This window comes from Lycorma delicatula, chromosome 9, assembly GCF_047948215.1.
Source record: "Lycorma delicatula isolate Av1 chromosome 9, ASM4794821v1, whole genome shotgun sequence".
Classification (NCBI taxonomy): domain Eukaryota; kingdom Metazoa; phylum Arthropoda; class Insecta; order Hemiptera; family Fulgoridae; genus Lycorma; species Lycorma delicatula.
This window is the reverse complement of record NC_134463.1, coordinates 24,357,214-24,377,322: the sequence shown is the minus strand read 5'-3', so window position 1 is coordinate 24,377,322 and position 20,109 is coordinate 24,357,214. Positions and strand designations below refer to the sequence as shown.

The following is a 20,109-nucleotide window of genomic DNA, read 5'->3' as shown; positions in this document are numbered from 1 at the left end:
AAGATTGAAGTTTTTTTAGAGTAATATTACAATAAAATTTAAACTTTCTATTTTTAGGTGCATTTGGCTCAACAGCTGGTGGTGGAACCACTGTTAAATTCACACTAGTAATTGGTACAGATACTATGGTAAAGAATCGTGTTACACAAACTGGAAGAACTTCGTCTTGAAGATTATGCAGCAAATCGAAAAGGCCCTCAACAGGTTATTTTACTGTTTACTTTTATTTTTATTAAACATTAGTTTTATACTTTATTAGTCCTTGATTTGATAAATATTATTTGAACTACCTAAGGTGTAATGAAACTATCCTAATTCAGATGTTTCTATATCTTAATTGTACTTTTATTGAAAAATTACCTTGTATCTAAAAATATTGCTCAGCAGAATATTAAGTTTGGTACTATTCTAATACTAACAAGCCCAGAATTGCTAGGCTTGTTGTTAGTAACAGAATATTTACATATTATAGAGAAGTAAATATTTTGTAAGTAGTTTGACCAAAATATGGTTTTTCTGCAGGTTACTGACTACATTGCGCAATGGTTAACTACCTGAAAACAGAATCAGTTGTAAAAAGGAATCATATATGGCCTTGATGAGCTTTTATAGGCCCAATATTTAACTGAATCAAATTTAACAGCATTCTGCTTGATTTGACAGTTATATTCCATCTCTGTTATATGTAGACGTTTGCATAATTGGCTTAATGTAATTAAAACAGTAATCTAATAGTTTTTTGAATCTAGAATGAATGAATGTTTTGAAGTCGGAAATCTGTTATAGGGATGTAATTGGCATAGTCATATTAGGATATATAGCTCTTAATTTTCTTTTTGAATAGGAGGTTAGAAATTAAGTCGTACTAAATAAATTTAAAATCTGATGTATAAGAAATGGGATTTTAGAAAATTAGAAGGAAGAAATATTTTGGACAACCTCTGAAAGAAGGATCAAAAGAAAGAATTAAATATTCTGTAAACAACTTGGATAAATTATTTTCATGGGGTATTTACTCATACTAAAAGGAAAAAATTTGAATGATGAACGAAAACATTTAAGACTACACTTAATACATTTTTCAAGAAAGAATTGACAGAGAATTCTTTGTCAGTATAAAATAATTGTATAAAATAATACAAAGAGTATTTTATGTGTAACGAATTAAGTAACTTTTAATACAACTGTGAACCACTTTTAAGCAATGTACAGCACCTACATTTCCTAAGGTGAATACATTGAAGGTCATGAAAGGAATACAGCTTTAAAAATAGACCCACCTATATTTATCTCATATTTACCATGGGGAAAGTTGAGTGAAATGGGTTTTCATTCTTTTTCTACATTGTGATGAATTTAGTACTCTGAATGTTAGATAGTGCTCAACCCATCAAATCTCCTTATCTGGTTATTATAAAAAAATGTTTGCATAATAAATATTACTAGGACTTGAACGCTGGAACTCTTGGCTTCCAAATCAGCTGATTTGGGAAGACGCATTCACCACTAGACCAACCCGGTGGGTTAATACCTCCATACCTAGCCCTGATGGGCTTTACTGGAGGTCATCTTCAAAAACCTTGACAGCAGGCATATTGCAGTCTTGCCTCGACCAGGATGCCACCGATGCGAATGCCACAAGTAACATTCCTATCGGTGTACTTATAACAAAGTTGGACACATAGAAACAAAACACATCTCAGTTAGTCCTACAGAAGATTCAATCTGCAATTTTTAAGTGAAGGAATTGAAATTACCTACACCTACCCGAGAAAGTAAAAGTGAGTCCAAACAACTTAAACTTGAACTAAAACCATAATATAATTAGTGAAGAATTAACAAAAAAAAAAGAATAATGAAAACAAAAGAGACAAAGGAAGCCCAGTCGGGACTAAACCCCCTTCGCTATCCTTTCTTTTTCAATACAAATCATGAATTCCTTAACTATAGTCCATTTGGCCTGGTTGGATGCAAATTCAGCACTGACCCAAGAATGTCCAGTCAATAAATGATCCCGTTATGATATTTCAAGCACTCATATAGCACATGAAAAGCATTATCTAACATCCCCTACTGCGGGCATATACCCGTATCAACCAGGCCGAATCTCGCCAGCTTGCCCTGAAAAGCACCGTGTCCCAAAAGAAACTGTGATGTATTTGTTTGAGGAATTCTAGGAGGCACGCCGAAAACACCTAATATCTGAGAAGAGGTCGTGCGTATACCGTCTGTCTTCTGTGTCTCATCCCACCTAGCTTGCCATAAATTAAATCTATGCCGCTCGATTTCCCGGATCTTTTCGGAAGTCAACTAACCCAACTTCCTAGCAGCATAACGTGCCTGCTTTCTACTACAAGAATATCGATTGGTTTCACTCCCGCAATCACCAAGATCGCCTCTCATGAAATAGTTCGGTAACTGTCCCGTTACCGTCGTAACATAAGTCGTTGGGCCCTCAGTAAAATATTCTGGTAACTTTGAAATCTTAGCCTCCCCGCTCAAACAGTCGCTGCACACAGCATAATAGCCTCACATATGGGTTTGTACAGCATGTTCATGGTCTTAAAGAAATATTTTATAATTTTTAAATAATAGAAGATTGCAGTAATGTAAATACACCAAATGTTATAGTAGCAGGAAGAAAGTAATACATAAAGTATACCAAGAAGCAAAAGGAAGTGTAATAATTCAGATTTCAAAAGTTTATTGGTGTAGAACTAACCTAAGTTTTCTTGGGATAGTTCTACAACAAATGTTTAAGTGCAGAAGTAGCCTAAGTCTACTCAAAAGTTAAAATAAATAATTGAGAAATCACATGAAAAAGTTTGATATCAAAAACATGAATGTAATGTTAAAAACATTTAAGAAATATAAGTTTAAAAATAGGAGATAATTTTTGGACTTAGTATAGTCCTGATTCTAGACAATGGTATAACAACAAAATGGGTGTTTGTGTGTTAGTCCATATACACAAAAAAAGGATTTTTTTTTATGATGGCTAAATACATATATTTTGTTATACTTCCTCTTCTGAATAATTGTAATTGTGACATGTGTTTTTTTTTTTTCACAAAATCTCCAAAAGAACAATGTATGGATTAGTAAAGGGATTGTAAAATTTATTTTTACACTAAGAAACTTCTACTATGCAAAATGCTAATGTTATTCGTACTGCTAAAAAAGGTTATATTATGATAATGTATGTGGGCAGTTATCAAATTTTAAAGTGGATTTGAAAATAAAACAGGTTATTTTGTTATTGTCTGTATTTTTTAAAGTATTTAAAAGATTTTTAAAAAAAATCTTTGAAAAGCAACTATTAACAAACTTTCAGGATGGTTTTAGGGAAAATTTGTTTACCGATGCAGTAATTTCCCAATTTTTTGGAAAAATATTTTAAATTCTGTTTATAACAAATATACTTTTACTGAAAAATACTTAATTGCTATCACATCAGTGGAGCTGGTTACAGTTGGTTAAAGTCAAACCTTACCCCATCAACAAGCAGTTGAAATCAACTTCTGTGTGCCTGCTGCAATGCACATAGTGGCTAGTGATGGGATCTCTTAAATGAAAAAGTAGTAACAGTTCAATTATTGAAATATCTCAAATTACCAACTGCATCATTCCAATGATGTTCTCGCTTGGAATACTACTACTTATGTAGGTGAATACTACTAATGTTATGAATGATGAGTGAATTTCACACCTTTTAATTTGTCTCTTGCATGGATTTGGTAGATGAATAGGCTGAATAGTAACCACTAATATGAATGATGAGAGAATCTCAACTACTACTTTTTACCTTCGCTGAAGTAAATATTTTAATACACAATTACTAATTCCAGCAACAAGACATATATTTATTTTCTGATGTCATCACTACATCGTCCACTATGCTATATCACCACTCCTACTATTAATTAAGAAAAAAATTTATCCATATTTAAATTCATACTCACCGTGAACTCTTATTTTATCAATTCCAGGTCTTAGGAATTAACAGATCCCCACACTATAATCATTCCACTTTATCACTTTTATTAATTACACAAAATATATTAAATAAAATACCAGAACTATATATTGATATATTTTTTAATTAAAAAGGGAAAAATTTGATCTGCACTGCTGTATTCTTAACTACAAAAATAATTATTAATTAAGGTTTATTCAGAAAATCTGATAAATAAAGACGATTAAATCAAGTAAAAATTAAACAAAATAAGAATGTTCTCCATCACTTTCAATTGTCATTCATAACAATGTTTTAAATAGCTTGTGATCTATTTAATATTTTAATTACTTTTATTCACAAAAATACACTTAAATTGAGGTCTTAATTTTTCTTTGTAAATTTAAAAGTTATTAACTTAATAACAGGAAAAAAAAGGTTATAAAAGATAAGTCAGTTTAAAATCCCATGAAAAATAATATTGTGTCCAGGTTTTTTTTTGAGATATTCTATTCCTACATAAATTGGTTAACTGTCCAGCCTTAGAAAAAACACCCTTTCTGAGGGCACTGATATTGCAGGTATACAGGAGTATTTAAAATTTATCTTGTATAATTCAGGTAATAATACATTTTTTGCAATTCCCAAAATTCCAAAGAATCTTCAGTCTATTTAGGTGTGACATTTCCAAATATTGTCACCGGAATATTTAAAAATATTCCAGTTGTTCCAGGGGTCATTTTTGTTTGCACTTTACATAATTTTTCTTGACAGTTGTTAGGATTTGTTGTGTCTGAGGCTCTAAGATTTTCATCTAATGGAAGAGTATCAATTTCTATTCGCCTCGAATTAATTAAATTTGTAACCTCATCAGTTATCTGTTTTTTGACATTTTTTCCATTTTCATCTACATCAAATGTGGTTTTTTAAACCTCTTACTGGTAGCACTTTGTCAAATTTTTTCACAATTTTTTAGTTCAAAAATATTTCTTTGTTAAGTCGGGACATTTTTCTTTAATTGAAAGTAAACTTTAATTTTTCAAGTATAAACTCTGTCTTTATAAATAATATAACATTTGAATGTAAAAGTTTGTTTAGCATCCATGTATAAGGTGAATTTAACTTGCGTTATGTTAATGTATTTTTTAATCGCAGATTTCTCAAAACCATATTTTTACACATAAATGATATAAGTAACCAGTAAGGTTATTGAGTTGAAATTTTTACCAGGTGTTTTTGGCTGTAAAGTACACAGATAGACACACAGGATTGTTAGTTTGTTTTAAAAGAAGTTAATTTTAAAAAAAAATAATAATTTTTTTCAATGACCGAAAAACATTGTGTAATACAGAGTGATTCAAAGAAATGGGAAATTAAAAAAATTAAATAACATTAATGAAAATTTTTTTAGAAAATGAATGTTATTTCATGCAATTGTACAAATGTTGCCATTTTAGGATACATACATTTTAGTTTATTTTTTAAAGATGACATCTTCCAAGTGACCTCCTCTTCTACGTAAACACTCACGAAGTCTCTTCGTTAAATTGTTCATGGTGTGACGTAACATCTCGACTGGAATTTCCGCAATTGCTTCTCGGGTCTTTGCCTTCAGTTCTTCCGTTGTAGCAGGTCTACTGTGGAACGCTTTGCTTTTAAGGCGATCCCACAATCGCAAGCTGAGAGATCAGGCGATCTGGAAGGCCATCTAATGTCACAGTTTCGTGAAATGACATGTTGTCCAAACAATCGGCGTACAGCTGCCATCGATATTCGTGCAGTATGTGACGTTCCGTCTTGTTGAAACCAGGCTGTGTTAAGAATCGGTGGAAATCTCTTTTGTTGTTCCACAACAAAGGTTTCAAGCACGGCTACGTAACGAGCCGACGTCACTGTAATCACAAGACTGTTGTCATCCTCAAAAAAATAAGGGCCTATAACACCGTAAGATGACATAGCACACCACACGGTTGCTTTCTAGCTGTGCAACGGATGCTGGTGTAGCTGCATAGGATTTTCTTGTGCCCGGTATCTGAAATTTTGCTTGTTAACAAATCCACTGAGGTGGAAATGTGCTTTGTCTGACATTCACAGTTCGTGAACAAAATCTTCGTTATCGTTTATCTTCTGAAGCGTTACATTACAGAATCGTGCTCGCACAACTGCATCGTTCGGTTTCAGTTCCTGGATGATCTGCAACTTGTACGGATGGTATTGCAAGTTCTTCGCTAACATTCTTCGAACACTTGAACTATGCAATTGTAAAGATGCTGAGAGACGACAGATTGACCGATGTGGACTTTGTGTGACAGCATCTTGTAAAGCTTGAACGTTCTGTAGTGTATGGACGGTTTGCTCACGGCCTGGAGGTTTCTTTTTCATTGCCAAACTGGTTTCCTCAAAATTAGATATCAATGTTTTAATTGCATCTGGGACGACACGACTGTGTTAAAATGATGATGAAATTCTCTACGCGCTCCCTCCATACTGTCATTTTTTTTGTAAAACGCTTTGATAGCAAATGCACGTTGCGCACCACTCCAAGGATCCACGACAACTAAATGGCAGGTTAGGTTAGAGAGGCTGGCGCTACTTATCAAGTGGTACCAATCGCCCACGGCTACCAACACAACTTTCAAAATTTCCCGTCTCTTTGAATCATCCTGTATAAAAATATTTTTCTAACGTAAAAAATAATGAATCAGAAAACGACTGTGTTAAACGTTGTAAAAAGTTACAAATTATGCGTAAAAAAAATGTAAAGTTTATAAGTTTAAAGATGACTGAGAAAATGGGTCAAATATTAACATGGAGAAGGATGGGATGTGGGTTTCGAACCTCCCCTCAAAGGTAAATGTAGTCAGTAGATTGTAATTTGGTTCAAAGCAATGATAGAAAATGAGTTTGACTGCTAGTTGCAGCAAGAAACATTAAAATGTTTCATTTTTTTATTGGAGGAAAATATTATTTTCATGATTTTTTTCTGGTGATCTAGATCACCAGAGTTACTTCCCCTGAATATTTTTCTTTGGGTTTACTTGCAGAAAAATGTTTCACGCATACCATATCTCAAATATACCTTTTGATTTGACTCATCAGTCACATGACTGGTTTGATGCTATTCCCCATTCCACTTTGCTTTTGTGTTAAATTTTAACCTCAACATATTTACTACAACCTACATACTGAATTATATGTTTCATTTATCCAGTTTTTTGCCATCTGCATGTTAAAAAGTTTAATCATAAAATTAGGTAAACATAGTTTACTTAATATGTGACTCTAGCTAATGTTTTTTTTTAAAATTGTCACAAATCTTGATCAGCTCTTATTCATCTTAAGATCTTTTCAGTTAGGATTTTTGTAACATTAGACTCATCTTATTAACATTTTCCTGTAATCCCTTATTTGAAAATTACCTGTTTTTCCTTTAACTGCTACACTCCCCATAAATATTTTAAAGAATTTCTTTGTAATACTTTGTCTATATTTGATTCCAGTAGAGTTCTATTGGTTGACTGACTACCCGTTTCTTTAAAACCAGTGAAGCTCATATACTGATTAGCTGCCTAGATACCACGATTGAGTTCTTTAACAAGTCTGCAAAAACTGGTTTCATAGTAGATGACTACATGTGAGTGATAACTATGTACAGAAAATAGTAGCGGCCTATAAACTTAAGGTTATAAACAAAGAAGTAAGGTAAAATGCCACTGGCTGAAACCACGTTTAATAAACCAGTTCCTCCTATAGATTACCAAAGTTAAATTACATTGAATTCAATTTTATTGCTGTTGAAGTTTTATTATTCATTATGATGGCTGACTTTTTCAATGACTAAAGCAATTTATATAACAACAAAAATATCTTTTAGCCTTTGGATGGCCACTTGTCTAAAAGTTAATTCAAAATCTTATCTCACTCTTTCAGTCTTCTGCTCAAGCAACAGGATAACATCCTATGAATAAAATTAAAAAAAATAATAGAGACGCTGTAAAATAGTAGTACTTATATAAAATGTCTTCTTTTTCTTATAGTAATCAATCCTAAAATTGGTTTACAGCAGTCTTCCTCCTCCTGACAGTTCTTGTGCTAATCTATTTTTCCCATTTACATTTTATACCCAACATCGTGTGTGGTTCCTCTTTTGCTGTTAACAATGATTGCAAATATTTCCTATTTCCAACCATACTAAACAACATATTTAGTAGACTTGGGCTTACAAATACGTATTACTGTTCAACACGATTGGCTACACCTGGCTCCACTTACTTGACTAAAAAAATATATATCAGAAATGAGGGACGGTCACCTCGTAGTGGTGTTTACGGGTAACGTAGAAAACCGGACAAACCGCGGACAAAATAAATTTTACCTGCCCTTTGTATGGAAAACCAGCTATATTAGGAGGTGAATGTACCTTGTTTTTATTTTCTTTAATGTTTTTTAGTCAAGTAACTGGAAACAGATGCGCAGCAGTTTTGTCATATGGTTAACAGTGGCAATGGCTGTGTTGGTTGAGCTGCCATACCCCTTAAAAACTCAAAATAAAAAAAAACCAGAAAGTGGTTTTTAGATATTATCTGTTAAGTTTTTGCAAGACCAAAACTGCTGAATATGTTGTTTAGTATAGTCGGAAATAGGAAAATGTACAATGATTGTTAAGAATCTTTGAACTCTTTGAGGGTCAAATTTGGAAAAATTTTGAAATTGGTTTTTCATTCACATAAGATTTACACACCAAAAATCTGATATCTTCATTTGTTACCAAGAAATTAAAAAAATAGCTGAATTTAAAAAAAAATTCAAAATCCTTTTTAACTTTTTAAACTTGGAATTTCAAAACATCTAGAAATTGTTTTTTAGATATTCACATGAAGATTACACACACTAAAAATTCAGGTAGATTTTTTAATTTGCTACTGAAAAATTCAAAAGAAGTAAATTTCATTGTTGCTCCATTTTAACCCTTAAACTCAAAATTTCTTTTTTAGTGTGTACTTACTCCATAAGAAAAATGTGTTTACAAATTTTTATCAATTTATCTTCAGTAGCTTTTGCTGGTCGTTTATTATGAATAATTCACATGTTGTTTTATATATATAGATTGCAGTTTTATAATATAATACAGTATAAACAAAAAATTAAGAAAGCAACTGATGGAGATATTTGTTTGGAGTGTTTTTCTATATAGCAGTGAGGCATGGATCTCATAGGGGTAGAAGGAAAAAGGAGAAGAAGAAGAAATTTTATATAATATGTACTACTTACTATAATTTTTGTTATACATTTTTTTTGTGGATAATTACCCAATTTAACTTAAATAAACAAAAAAAAAAAAATAATTCTGAACAGAAGACTTGAAAAAAGTGACAGATTCTGAATTAACTTTAGACTAGTGCAGTAAAGGACCACCCAAAAAGCTGAAAGATTTTTTTTGTTAGTTTTATTAATTGCTCGAACTATTAAAAAAGTCAATTGTTGTTATGAATAATAAAATTCCACCAGCATCCAATGAAATATAAATAATATATATATATATATATATATATATATATATAGAATTAATATTATTTAACTTTGGTGATAGGAGAAATTGGTTTATTAAATGTGGTTTCAGCCATTGGAATTTATCTTACTTCTTTCTTTACAACCTTCAATTTCTAGGCTGCTACTCCCTGAGAGGTTTTACAGAATCATCAGGCTTTAGATGCAGTTTCCAATTTTAAACAGGCTACTAAGACACTTTATACTACTACTACTACTACTGCTTACATTCACAAAAAAAAAATAATTTTCTCAAAAAAAAAGCCTAACTTATTAATTTCCATCATGTTAATAATTTGCCTAAACTTAAAATATTTATTGATTTTATTGCAATATTTACAATTTCATAAAATGACAACAAATGCGATTATTTTTGATCTGAGATCAAACCAACAATAGAGTTGAAACCTTTTTAATTCATTTAAGAGGAGGTGTTACAGGCTATATCGCTAATGTAATCTTGCAAACTTTTAAGTACACTTTTCTCAAAAAGTATTTAAGATAGTTTTTTTGATTCATAAACCAAGTTATTTAGCATAACTCTCTCTATTCACTGGCTATTATATTTGGATACTTTAAGCAAAAATTTGTTAATTTTTTAAATGGCAGAAAGGCTCCTGGAATAGACGGAATACCTGTAGAATTACTGTGCAGTGCAGGTGAGGAAGCGATTGATAGATTATACAAACTGGTGTGTAATATTTATGAAAAAGGGGAATTTCCGTCAGACTTCAAAAAAAGTGTTATAGTAATGATACCAAAGAAAGCAGATAAATGTGAAGAATACAGAACAATTAGTTTAACTAGTCATGCATCAAAAATCTTAACGAGAATTCTATACAGAAGAATTGAGAGGAGAGTGGAGGAAGTGTTAGGAGAAGACCAATTTGGTTTCAGGAAAAGTATAGGGACAAGGGAAGCAATTTTAGGCCTCAGATTAATAGTAGAAGGAATAGTAAAGAAAAACAAACCAACATACTTGGCATTTATAGACCTAGAAAAGGCATTCGATAACGTAGACTGGAATAAAATGTTCAGCATTTAAAAAAAATTAGGGTTCAAATACAGAGATAGAAGAACGATTGCTAACATGTGTTCAGGAACCAAACAGCAACAGTAACAATTGAAGAACATAAGAAAGGGAGTCCGACAAGGATGTTCCCTATCTCCGTTACTTTTTAATCTTTACATGGAACTAGCAGTTAATGATGTTAAAGAACAATTTAGATTCGGAGTAACAGTACAAGGTGAAAAGATAAAGATGCTACGATTTGCTGATGATATAGTAATTTTAGCCGAGAGTAAAAAGGATTTAGAAGAAACAATGAACGGCATAGATGAAGTCCTACGCAAGAACTATCGCATGAAAATAAACAAGAACAAAACAAAAGTAATGAAATGTAGTAGAAATAACAAAGATGTACCGCTGAATGTGAAAATAGGAGGAGAAAAGATTATGGAGGTAGAAGAATTTTGTTATTTGGGAAGTAGAATTACTAAAGATGGACGAAGCAGGAGTGATATAAAATGCCAAATAGCACAAGCTAAACGAGCCTTCAGTAAGAAATATAATTTGTTTACATCAAAAATTAATTTAAATGTCAGGAAAAGATTTTTAAAAGTACATCTTTGGAGCATCGCTTTATATGGAAGTGAAACTTGGATGATCAGAGTACCTGAGAAGAAAAGATTAGAAGCTTTTGAAATGCGGTGCTATAGGAGAATGTTAAAAATCAGATGGGTGGATAAAGTGACAAATAAAGAGGTATTGCGGCAAATAGATGAAGAAAGAAGCATTTGGAAAAATATAGTTAAAAGAAGAGACAAACTTTAGGCCAATACTAAGGCATCCTGGAATAGTCGCTTTAATATTGGAAGGACAGGTAGAAGGGAAATATTATGTAGGCAGGCCACGTTTGGAATATGTAAAACAAATTGTTAGGGATGTAGGATGTAGAAGGTATACTGAAATGAAACGACTAGCACTAGATAGGGAATCTTGGAGAGCTGCATCAAACCAGTCAAATGACTGAAGACAAAAAAAAAAAAATTTTTTATTTACCCAATTTTTTGTTTTTGCCATAAAAAATACTGAAAAACTTTTTGTTGTTAGAACAACTAGAAAGTAGTCAGCACATTTAAAATGTTCTAATAAAGTTGTGACAGAAATTTTATCATCTTCCTCTAAGTAGTTTTTGAGAAAAGCGTACCTAAGTATTAAAAAAAATAAAAATCTCCGGAAAACACTTAATAAAAATTATGTACTTTAAAATAAGCCAGGCCCATATACTGAGTCATTGGGGTCATCTTCATCATCTTCTTTTTTTTATTTTCATGATACTACATTTTTATTTTACTGCATGAAATATCACCTTTTCTTATTCTTGTGTTAAATTTGAAAATATTTACTTTATGATTGGGTTGAATTCCTAGCTGGTTAATACAACTATTCTTCCTAAGCAGCCATCATTAAAATGACAGCATCATATACTACTACTTTGAATGGGTCGAGTCCAATGAAAATGGTTTTGGGAAGTCTGTTTCAGATAACACTGTTGAATGACACATTGGGATTTTGGGTGTTGCCATGTAAACATTTCCATAAAAGAACTCTGCGGTCTTTTGATTTTTGTAAAAATTATTTATGTAAAAATATTGTGCAAACTTGTCTTCATATTTTCTAAATTTTCTGATTTTCATCAAATACCAAAACCATAATCATTCTGTAAGCTAGTTTTTTCCTTAACAGTCAACCTTCCAGCACCAGAACTTTCTATCATCAACTTTATCTTTTATTTCCCTTTTGTTTATCTTTATGCAACCGTCCCAAACGTGATCCCATTTGCTTTTGTATGCACCTAAAGTACTCCATTTTTTCATTGGGAACATCATCACATACAGCTTTCTTTTGATTACCTAAGTAAAGGCTTTGTTATCACCATTACCCAGGTATTTTGTATATCTAACATTATTATTCACAGTTTATTATCAAATGTGGCCACTGCACTGGCAACTTCCAGATAGCTCTGAAACATAGACTCTGCTAACTCCAGATAGTTTCATCCTAGAAGTACTGCTTTCTTTATGTTTTTCCAGTTTTTCATTATAATTTTTTAAATTTTCACACTGCTGGCAGTATTTCAACATCTATAACCTTTCCAGTGTCAACATTAGTAGATGAAACGACACAATTCAAATTCTTGTGGCTCCTTTTTTGCCAAGTTCTATCTAATGCCACAGCTATATCTATCTGTACAGTTACCATTTCCCTTTACAGCCTCCTGAAATGATTTCTTCCTTCACATTTCAGCACAGAATTTTGTTTTATCACAAGTAAGGTTATTAAATTTGGTGGGAGGTTTTGAAAGATCATTTTTTACAGAAAACCTATCCAGCATCATGACATTTTCTGATGCATCGCATTCTATAAACAAAACAAACATTTACTTTATACACTTCAGTTTCTGCAAATAATTTTTTTTTCAAGAAACTAATTACTGTAGTTGTACTTGCATTGCTTGAAGTTTGATATAACCTAGAAATGTCACCGTTTGAACTTAGTCTAAACTAGCACTTAGTTAAATATGAACACTTACTTGGTTTTTTTTTTACCTCTTCCTGGATCACCTACATGTTTTTAAAATATGTATTTGGATTGTCACAAAAATTTTTTTAGTTAACCATAAAAACAAAATAACACGAATTATCAACTCAAAAGAAATTGATATTCAATGTCACTGCTTACTTGAAGCTGCAATAATAATTCTTATAATTATGCCAGAAAATAATGAAAATCTTTTGGAGGACAAAAGTATCACCAAATATGATCCCAAATATACTAACTCACAGTACTCAGAAGTTTTGAATTAATTGAAACTATATCCAAAGCTGAAATTTTTTGTCTTTTTTTTGATGATTTGTTTGTGCCATTTTCTATTTTCATTTAGAATCACAAATCTTATACATAAAAAAAAAAAAAAACTTCAAACGATATTATTATACCATTTTTTAACGTTTCTCTGTATTTTATCTTCTGAAAAAATTGGAAATTTTCCTGTAGCAAACTTAAAGTACATATAAAAAAAAACTATAATCTTTTTATATCACTTTCTAAACACACTCAGTTGTGGTGTAAAGCCTACTGTAGTGAGGGAGATGCTTTGGGAAGATTATAAGTGTGACTATGAACTGTTAATGGCTTCACTTGAAATGTAGTTATATCTGTTACCATCTCCCCTTTTATCTAATGATGGTGTGCTCGACTTTGATTCTATATTCTTTGTTATATTATTTTCTCTTTCTCTGTAGTTTTGTAAGCCAGGAATACCCAATATTTCAAAAAATTTCCTGCAGTTTTTTTTTATTTTCCTAGGTAAATCTACTTTCATAATAACCATAGATTCTCTATGTTACTACATCCCTACCATCAACAAATTTTTCTTTGCTGATATTTTAATTTTATTAATTATATTTCTAAAGAGCTGAGATATAGTTTCCTACCTTGTGTGGATTATAGAGGATAATAAACTTTATTTTAAAAATTTGAGGAAATTACTTATCAAGAATCAGTAGAGAATCATTGTATGGGTATTTCTACTATTAAACTAGTGTAAAAAGTAATGTTGAGTTGTGTTAGAAGGTGACACTATTAACATTTTTAATGAATCTTTAGTGGAATATCTAATGAGGTTATCAGTAGCACTGATACGTGAATGAAAGAATGATGCAGAATTATCATAATTAGTTTAATTCTCCCACTTCACTTAAATCCTATAAATTATTATAAGCTTAGTAAATGTATGTATATATATATATACACACACACACACACGAGTTTAATGTCTCTAAAACCAGGTAAATATTTAGGTATTGATAAGATCTTTTCTAAGTAAATTATATTCAGTGACCTCTTTGTCTTCTGTTATGTGTAAAAAATTTCCTTCTGCTCTGAAATTGGCAAAAATTATTCCAGTTCATAAATCAGGATCTGTTCATAAATCAGTTTATTCAAAATTGCTATAAAAAGCAATTAAAATAATTTGTGGATAAGTTATATTTCTTTTGCAGATGATATTGCTCTAGTACATTTGTCTAAGGATCTTGGCAGGTCAGACTAATCTGGAATGCATTAAAAACCAAATATCTAAATTTTTCTTTATTGTCTGTTTCCAGGTTATTAGCTCCATTAATATACCATAATGTTGATTGTGCTCATATTTGATCTCAGTGTGACAGTTCAGTCATATCAAAGGTAAATTTTATTAAATTATTGGGGTGGATGATAGATGACAAATTATCAAAGAATTTGCATATACAGAGTTTGAAGAGAGAAATTTTTGTAGCATTAAAAAATGTTATAAATTTTTTCCAGTAAATGTTTTTCGTCATATTTACTTTGCTTCTCATTCATTCGAAATTAAATCATGGATTGGATTGCTGGGGGTCAACCTATCTCAGTGATCTTCATCTGATTATAATTTTGCAGAAAATTATTTTACAGGTAATGTGTGGTGCGAATAGAACATTCTTTCCCAGTTTTTCTTTTTTTAGAAAATGTTCCATTAGATCTCTTTCTTTATAAGATGCTTCTAATCTTTGACAATGGAAGTGATAATTCCAGGGTGGGGATAACTAAGGGTGAAAGCTATTATAAAACTAGGCAGATTTTTACATGAAATATTACTGTTCCAAGGCTTTACTGTATGTTGTTTAAAATAATTTTCTTTTTGTAACACCTAAGTTTTTAATTGCCTTCCTGGTAATGTAAGAAGTACCTGTAACATGAATCAGTTTAAATTTAACTTAAAGGAATGGATTTTGTGCTTGACAATCGATGAGGTGGAAGCACTGTGTATTCAGTGGTGATTTAATCTAAATGTAAGATTTGCTAATTTTAATATGATCTTAATATATTTATATTCATACCTGGTTGGTGACAATAGTGTGTGCTTAGGTGTGCATGTGAGAGAAAAAAATAACTGAAGAAAACTGGGTGTGTGTAAGAGGTTATTATTTTTTTTTAATGTGTTTCTAATTATAATTACTTCGTTTCTTTGTAGGTAATATATTTTCATATGCAACTATAGTAATATCTTTATCAAGATATTAATTTATTTACATATTAATATGATTAAATATCAGTGCGTGCTAAATTAATTACCTAAGTGCTTTATATTTTATATAATTCATTGTATTTTTATTACTTGTCTTTTGTGTAGACATGTATAACATGTATTCATGTTATAGTTGAAAATAAATTAATTAATTTGTTAATAGTAATATTTTGTATTTGAAATGCTTCAGTGTTGGCAAATAATTTTTAGACAAGGTACTAATATTAGTATCACTTACGGAAATTATACCTACACTCTTTAAATTTGACATAACCGAGAAATGTCATCTTCTAAATTTAAATCTAAACTAGCACTTTGTTATTATTAATTATTTTTTCTGTATCTCTTCCTGGACCACTCTCTCTTTTTCGGTTTAGCCTCTGAAACCACCGTAACCTATTACTTCAGAGAATGATTATGGATGATATGTATGATTGTAAATGAAGTGTAGTTTTGTACAGTCTTTGGTTGGTTCCTGAGATGTGTGGTTAATTGAAACCCAACCACTAAAGAACACTGGTATCCACAATCTAGTATGCAAATCCATGTAAAAGTAACTGCCTTTACTAGAATTTGAACCTTGGAACCTTCAACTTCAAAATCAGCTGATTTACGATGAGTTCACCACATGACCAACTCAGTGGGTTTCTTCCGGGGCCACCTAAATGTTGTTTTTAAAATATATATATGGATTTTCAGAGCCCTTTTTTGTAATTAACCTTAAAAACAAAATATCGCTCTGAGCGCCAATATAAAAAAATTATAGAAGTGTTGTTAATTATTCAGTAATAATGCTTATTAAAATACATTGGCATGGAAATTCTCAGGTGAGATAATCTTTCGGAGGACAAAAATTACTAAAATGATCCCAAAACAATAATTTGGTCTGTAGCTGAAAATTTATACTTGAATTACGAAAAATTCCAAAAAAATGAAAATCAAAACAAATTACCTAACTTGGTGTATCACCACCCCCTTATCACGATTCCATTACTTTGTATAACAAAGTAAATGTGAACCGATAGACACTAGTAATATAAGGTGTAAAAATTTTTTACTAAGAAGTATACTGTTATATTTGATGTAGGGGAAATTCATACCTTGACTTTAGTGGATCTTTTTCTCTAAAGAGAACAAGGTATGAACTTCCTCTAAAGAGGACAAGGTCCAATAAGAGCATCAGTAGGATTTCTAAGATCTGTAGCGTAACAAAAACAAACCTGCAAATCCATTTTCGATTAATATTTTACATCCTTTCTTTATACTTAGATACTTAGGATTAATAATAGACCAGAAGAAAACATGAGCTCTAGCTGCTTTCAATTAATGAAACTTAATAAGAAATGATATTTAATGTTTTACCTTCAGACATCAAAAAAAAAAATTGTAAATGTAGCACCAAATGTTATGAAGTCATACCAAATTATGTCATCAGTTATTAAATGTAATCGTAACAGCAAGTCTTTCCTTAAACCCATTTGATACCGTAAAGAACTTTTAAATAAATAACAGTTTTGACCTAGAATCTGTGTGTGGTTTACAGTAGTAATTATACTACCATATTACATGAAGTGTAACAAATTTTTTTTTAAAAAAGATTTGTAATCTATTTGAAAATGATGGTTGGTTGAAAAAGCAAAATGTTGTAAATGTAAATTAAGTAAACTTTACAAATTTAGTTACGAAACAAAATAAATTTTGAGTACACTAAGATGAAGTTCGATCTTTACTCTTTCCAAAAAGCCTTTCTTGACCCTCTGTATGATGTAAATAAAGAATGCTACAGCTCATTGAAAAAGTGACAGAAGTGGGTGTTTTTACCTGTTGCCAGGTAAGAAAATTATTACTCAAAAAAATCTTTTTAGTTTGAGTAAGGGGAAAAGTAAACAGTTTATCTTATACAGGAGGATTAGTTTTGGTTCAATTCATGATTTACTCTGGTGGAAACTTATCTTTTCTGCAGTTAAGTATAGAGAAGATCAATCGTCGCCAAATATTTATGTTTACTAATAAACCTTTCATCCAGTGCTACTCGTTACGTTACATATGTAAAAAATCTATTACTGTGTTAAGACCAATAGTATAAACCATTATAATTAATTATATATGTAATCATAAATCATGTAATTACATGGAACATACTTTCATCATCTTCAATATTAATAAGACATCGTCTTAGTAGCTTTAAGAAAGTGTTTAGGTTCCTACTGGTCTTTATATGATTAGGAAGTATGTTATACAATCTAGGAGCAGTACTTGAAAAGAACTTCATATAACTCGTTTTATTTGCTCTGGGGACATATACATTCCTTTTACTTCTAATTTTGTATTCGGTTATCATGCTATTTCTATGACCGCTTCTGATAAAGATAATTTTCATTACTTTATAAACATATAAATAACGTAGCGGTAATATAGACAATTCCCTAAATATTGGCAAAGAATGATCCGTATTTCTTTTTTTATTTATCATTCTAACGAATCTTTTTTGGATTTTGATTATGGAATTTAAATTTGTAACATAAGTTCCTCCCCAACAGCTGATGCCATAGTCTAGTCGACTATGTGCAATAGCAAAATAAAGTTTTCTCGTGGTTATTTTTGGGAATAGTTTGTTTAAAAAATAAAATATCCTAAGATAGCTTAAAAGTTTTTGCTTTAATAGAGCAATATGATTCTTCCAGGTTAGACCGCTATCTAACACAATGCCCAAGTATTTACAAATATAACATAGTTCGATCTCTACATTCTAAACAGTCGGATTTATTTATCACAGATTTTTTACATTTATATTTTACTGTAAGCGGCAATTTTATTTTCCCCTTTAAGCAAAAGTTGATATACAAAGTTTTTTCAACGCTCAAGATCATATAATGATTTGATAAGCATAACCGCAGTGCGTCTAAATCTGATTGCATCTCCTCAGCCACTTCAATCCAGGTGTTGCGGACATAACACAAGGCAGTATCATCTGCAAACGCATATACATTACCTTTAAGCGGTGCCGAACAGACACTATTTACATATATTATGAATAGTATGGCTCCCATACGGATCCTTGTGGGACTCCATATTGTACCCTAGCAAAATTACTTAAACACCCTTTTATTCTCACGCATTGTTTCCTGTTGATCAGATAGCTCTCAAACCAATCAAATGAAACACCTCTAATACCACTCATCCACAGAATGCGTAAAAGGATATTGTGGTCTGCACAATCAAAAGCTTTTGTTATGTCTAAAAATAGACCGCTCACACATTTCTTATCGTTTATGCCCTGAAATACTTGGGTAGTAAAATTTAAGAGCGCCTTTTCAGTATTGCTCTCAGCCATAAATCCATATTGGTTTTTATTAAAAAAAGAAGTTTTATTGAGGTACGATATTAATCTGTTCTTCATACATTTCTCATAGATTTTAGAGAAGATAGAGAGTAGAGATATTGGTCTATATTGAGTAACAGAGTTTTTATCTCCTTTTTTAAAGACAGGTATTACTACTGCTTTTTTTTAAAGCGTCCGGGAATTTTCCAGATTGGAGGCTTATATTTACAAGAAAGGTTAAGACATGTGATATATGATCTACCGCTAATTTAACAATTTTTGAGCTTATTCTATCGATACCAGGGGATTTATTGTTTTTGAGATTTTGATAATATTTTCAATCTCAGCATTAAGGACAGGCTCAACAAACATTGATGACACTTCACATTTTATATTTGCCAGATCATTACAACTTTCATTTAATTGTTTACGTAAGTCACTTACAACATTTATGAAATAATCGTTAAATATGTTAGCTACTTGAAGTGGTTCAAAGATATTTTTATTATTTCCATTATTTAGTTCAATAACTTTTATCATTTCTTTTTTGACCGGTTAAGGAATTAATTACTTCCCACTCGTTCTTAGAATTTCCTTTATATCTGTCAAACATGTTATCATAGTAATTTTGTTTAGCCGATGTAATCTTAATTTTAAGTTTATTCCTATATGTTTTATAATGTTTAATTAAATGTACGTTATTAGGGTGCGCTATTGTTTTTTTGTATAATGAATTGCGTGTTGATATCATTTCACACAGTTTATCTGTTATCCATGGTTTTAATTTTTTGAATTGCTTACCCTGTATGACTAAGTTTGAGATTCGTATAATTTCAGTAAATTTTCTTATGAAAATATCAAAAGCTGCTGACGCATCGTTATGTATATAAACATCACGCCAGTCTACTTTAGCGATAAGGGAAATGAATTTATGATAATCAGTTTTAATAGCATTCATATCATTTTTAATAATATTGGAATGCGTCACATTACAAATATGCGATATCCCGACGCCTATAATACTATGATCTGTTATCTGCAAATGACTCACAGTTGAAACTATTTCATAATTATTTTTATTTTCTATTCTTGACAATAAGTGATCAATGCATGTTCCACTTGTAAGTCGTGTGGGTTCATTGACTAATGATTCAAATCCATGGCAGTTATAA

The 20,109-nt window shown here is 31.0% G+C and overlaps 1 protein-coding gene across 6 annotated transcripts in view; it reads left to right on the top strand.

The window, feature by feature from the left end:
- The window catches only part of LOC142329945 (uncharacterized), a 39,887-nt gene that overhangs the window by 7,673 nt on the left and 12,105 nt on the right, over positions 1–20,109 (top strand). For 3 of the 6 annotated variants that reach the window (XR_012757634.1, XR_012757633.1, XR_012757632.1), the window contains exon 3: positions 58–204. Coding sequence is in view for 1 of the 6 variants with exons in the window: in XM_075374919.1 (XP_075231034.1) it covers positions 58–170 (113 nt within the window). In the remaining 5 variants the exon portion in view is untranslated. Of the gene's footprint in view, positions 1–57; positions 205–14,671; positions 14,995–20,109 lie in introns of those variants that run through there. The other 3 variants (XM_075374919.1, XM_075374917.1, XM_075374916.1) reach the window with 3 other exon arrangements.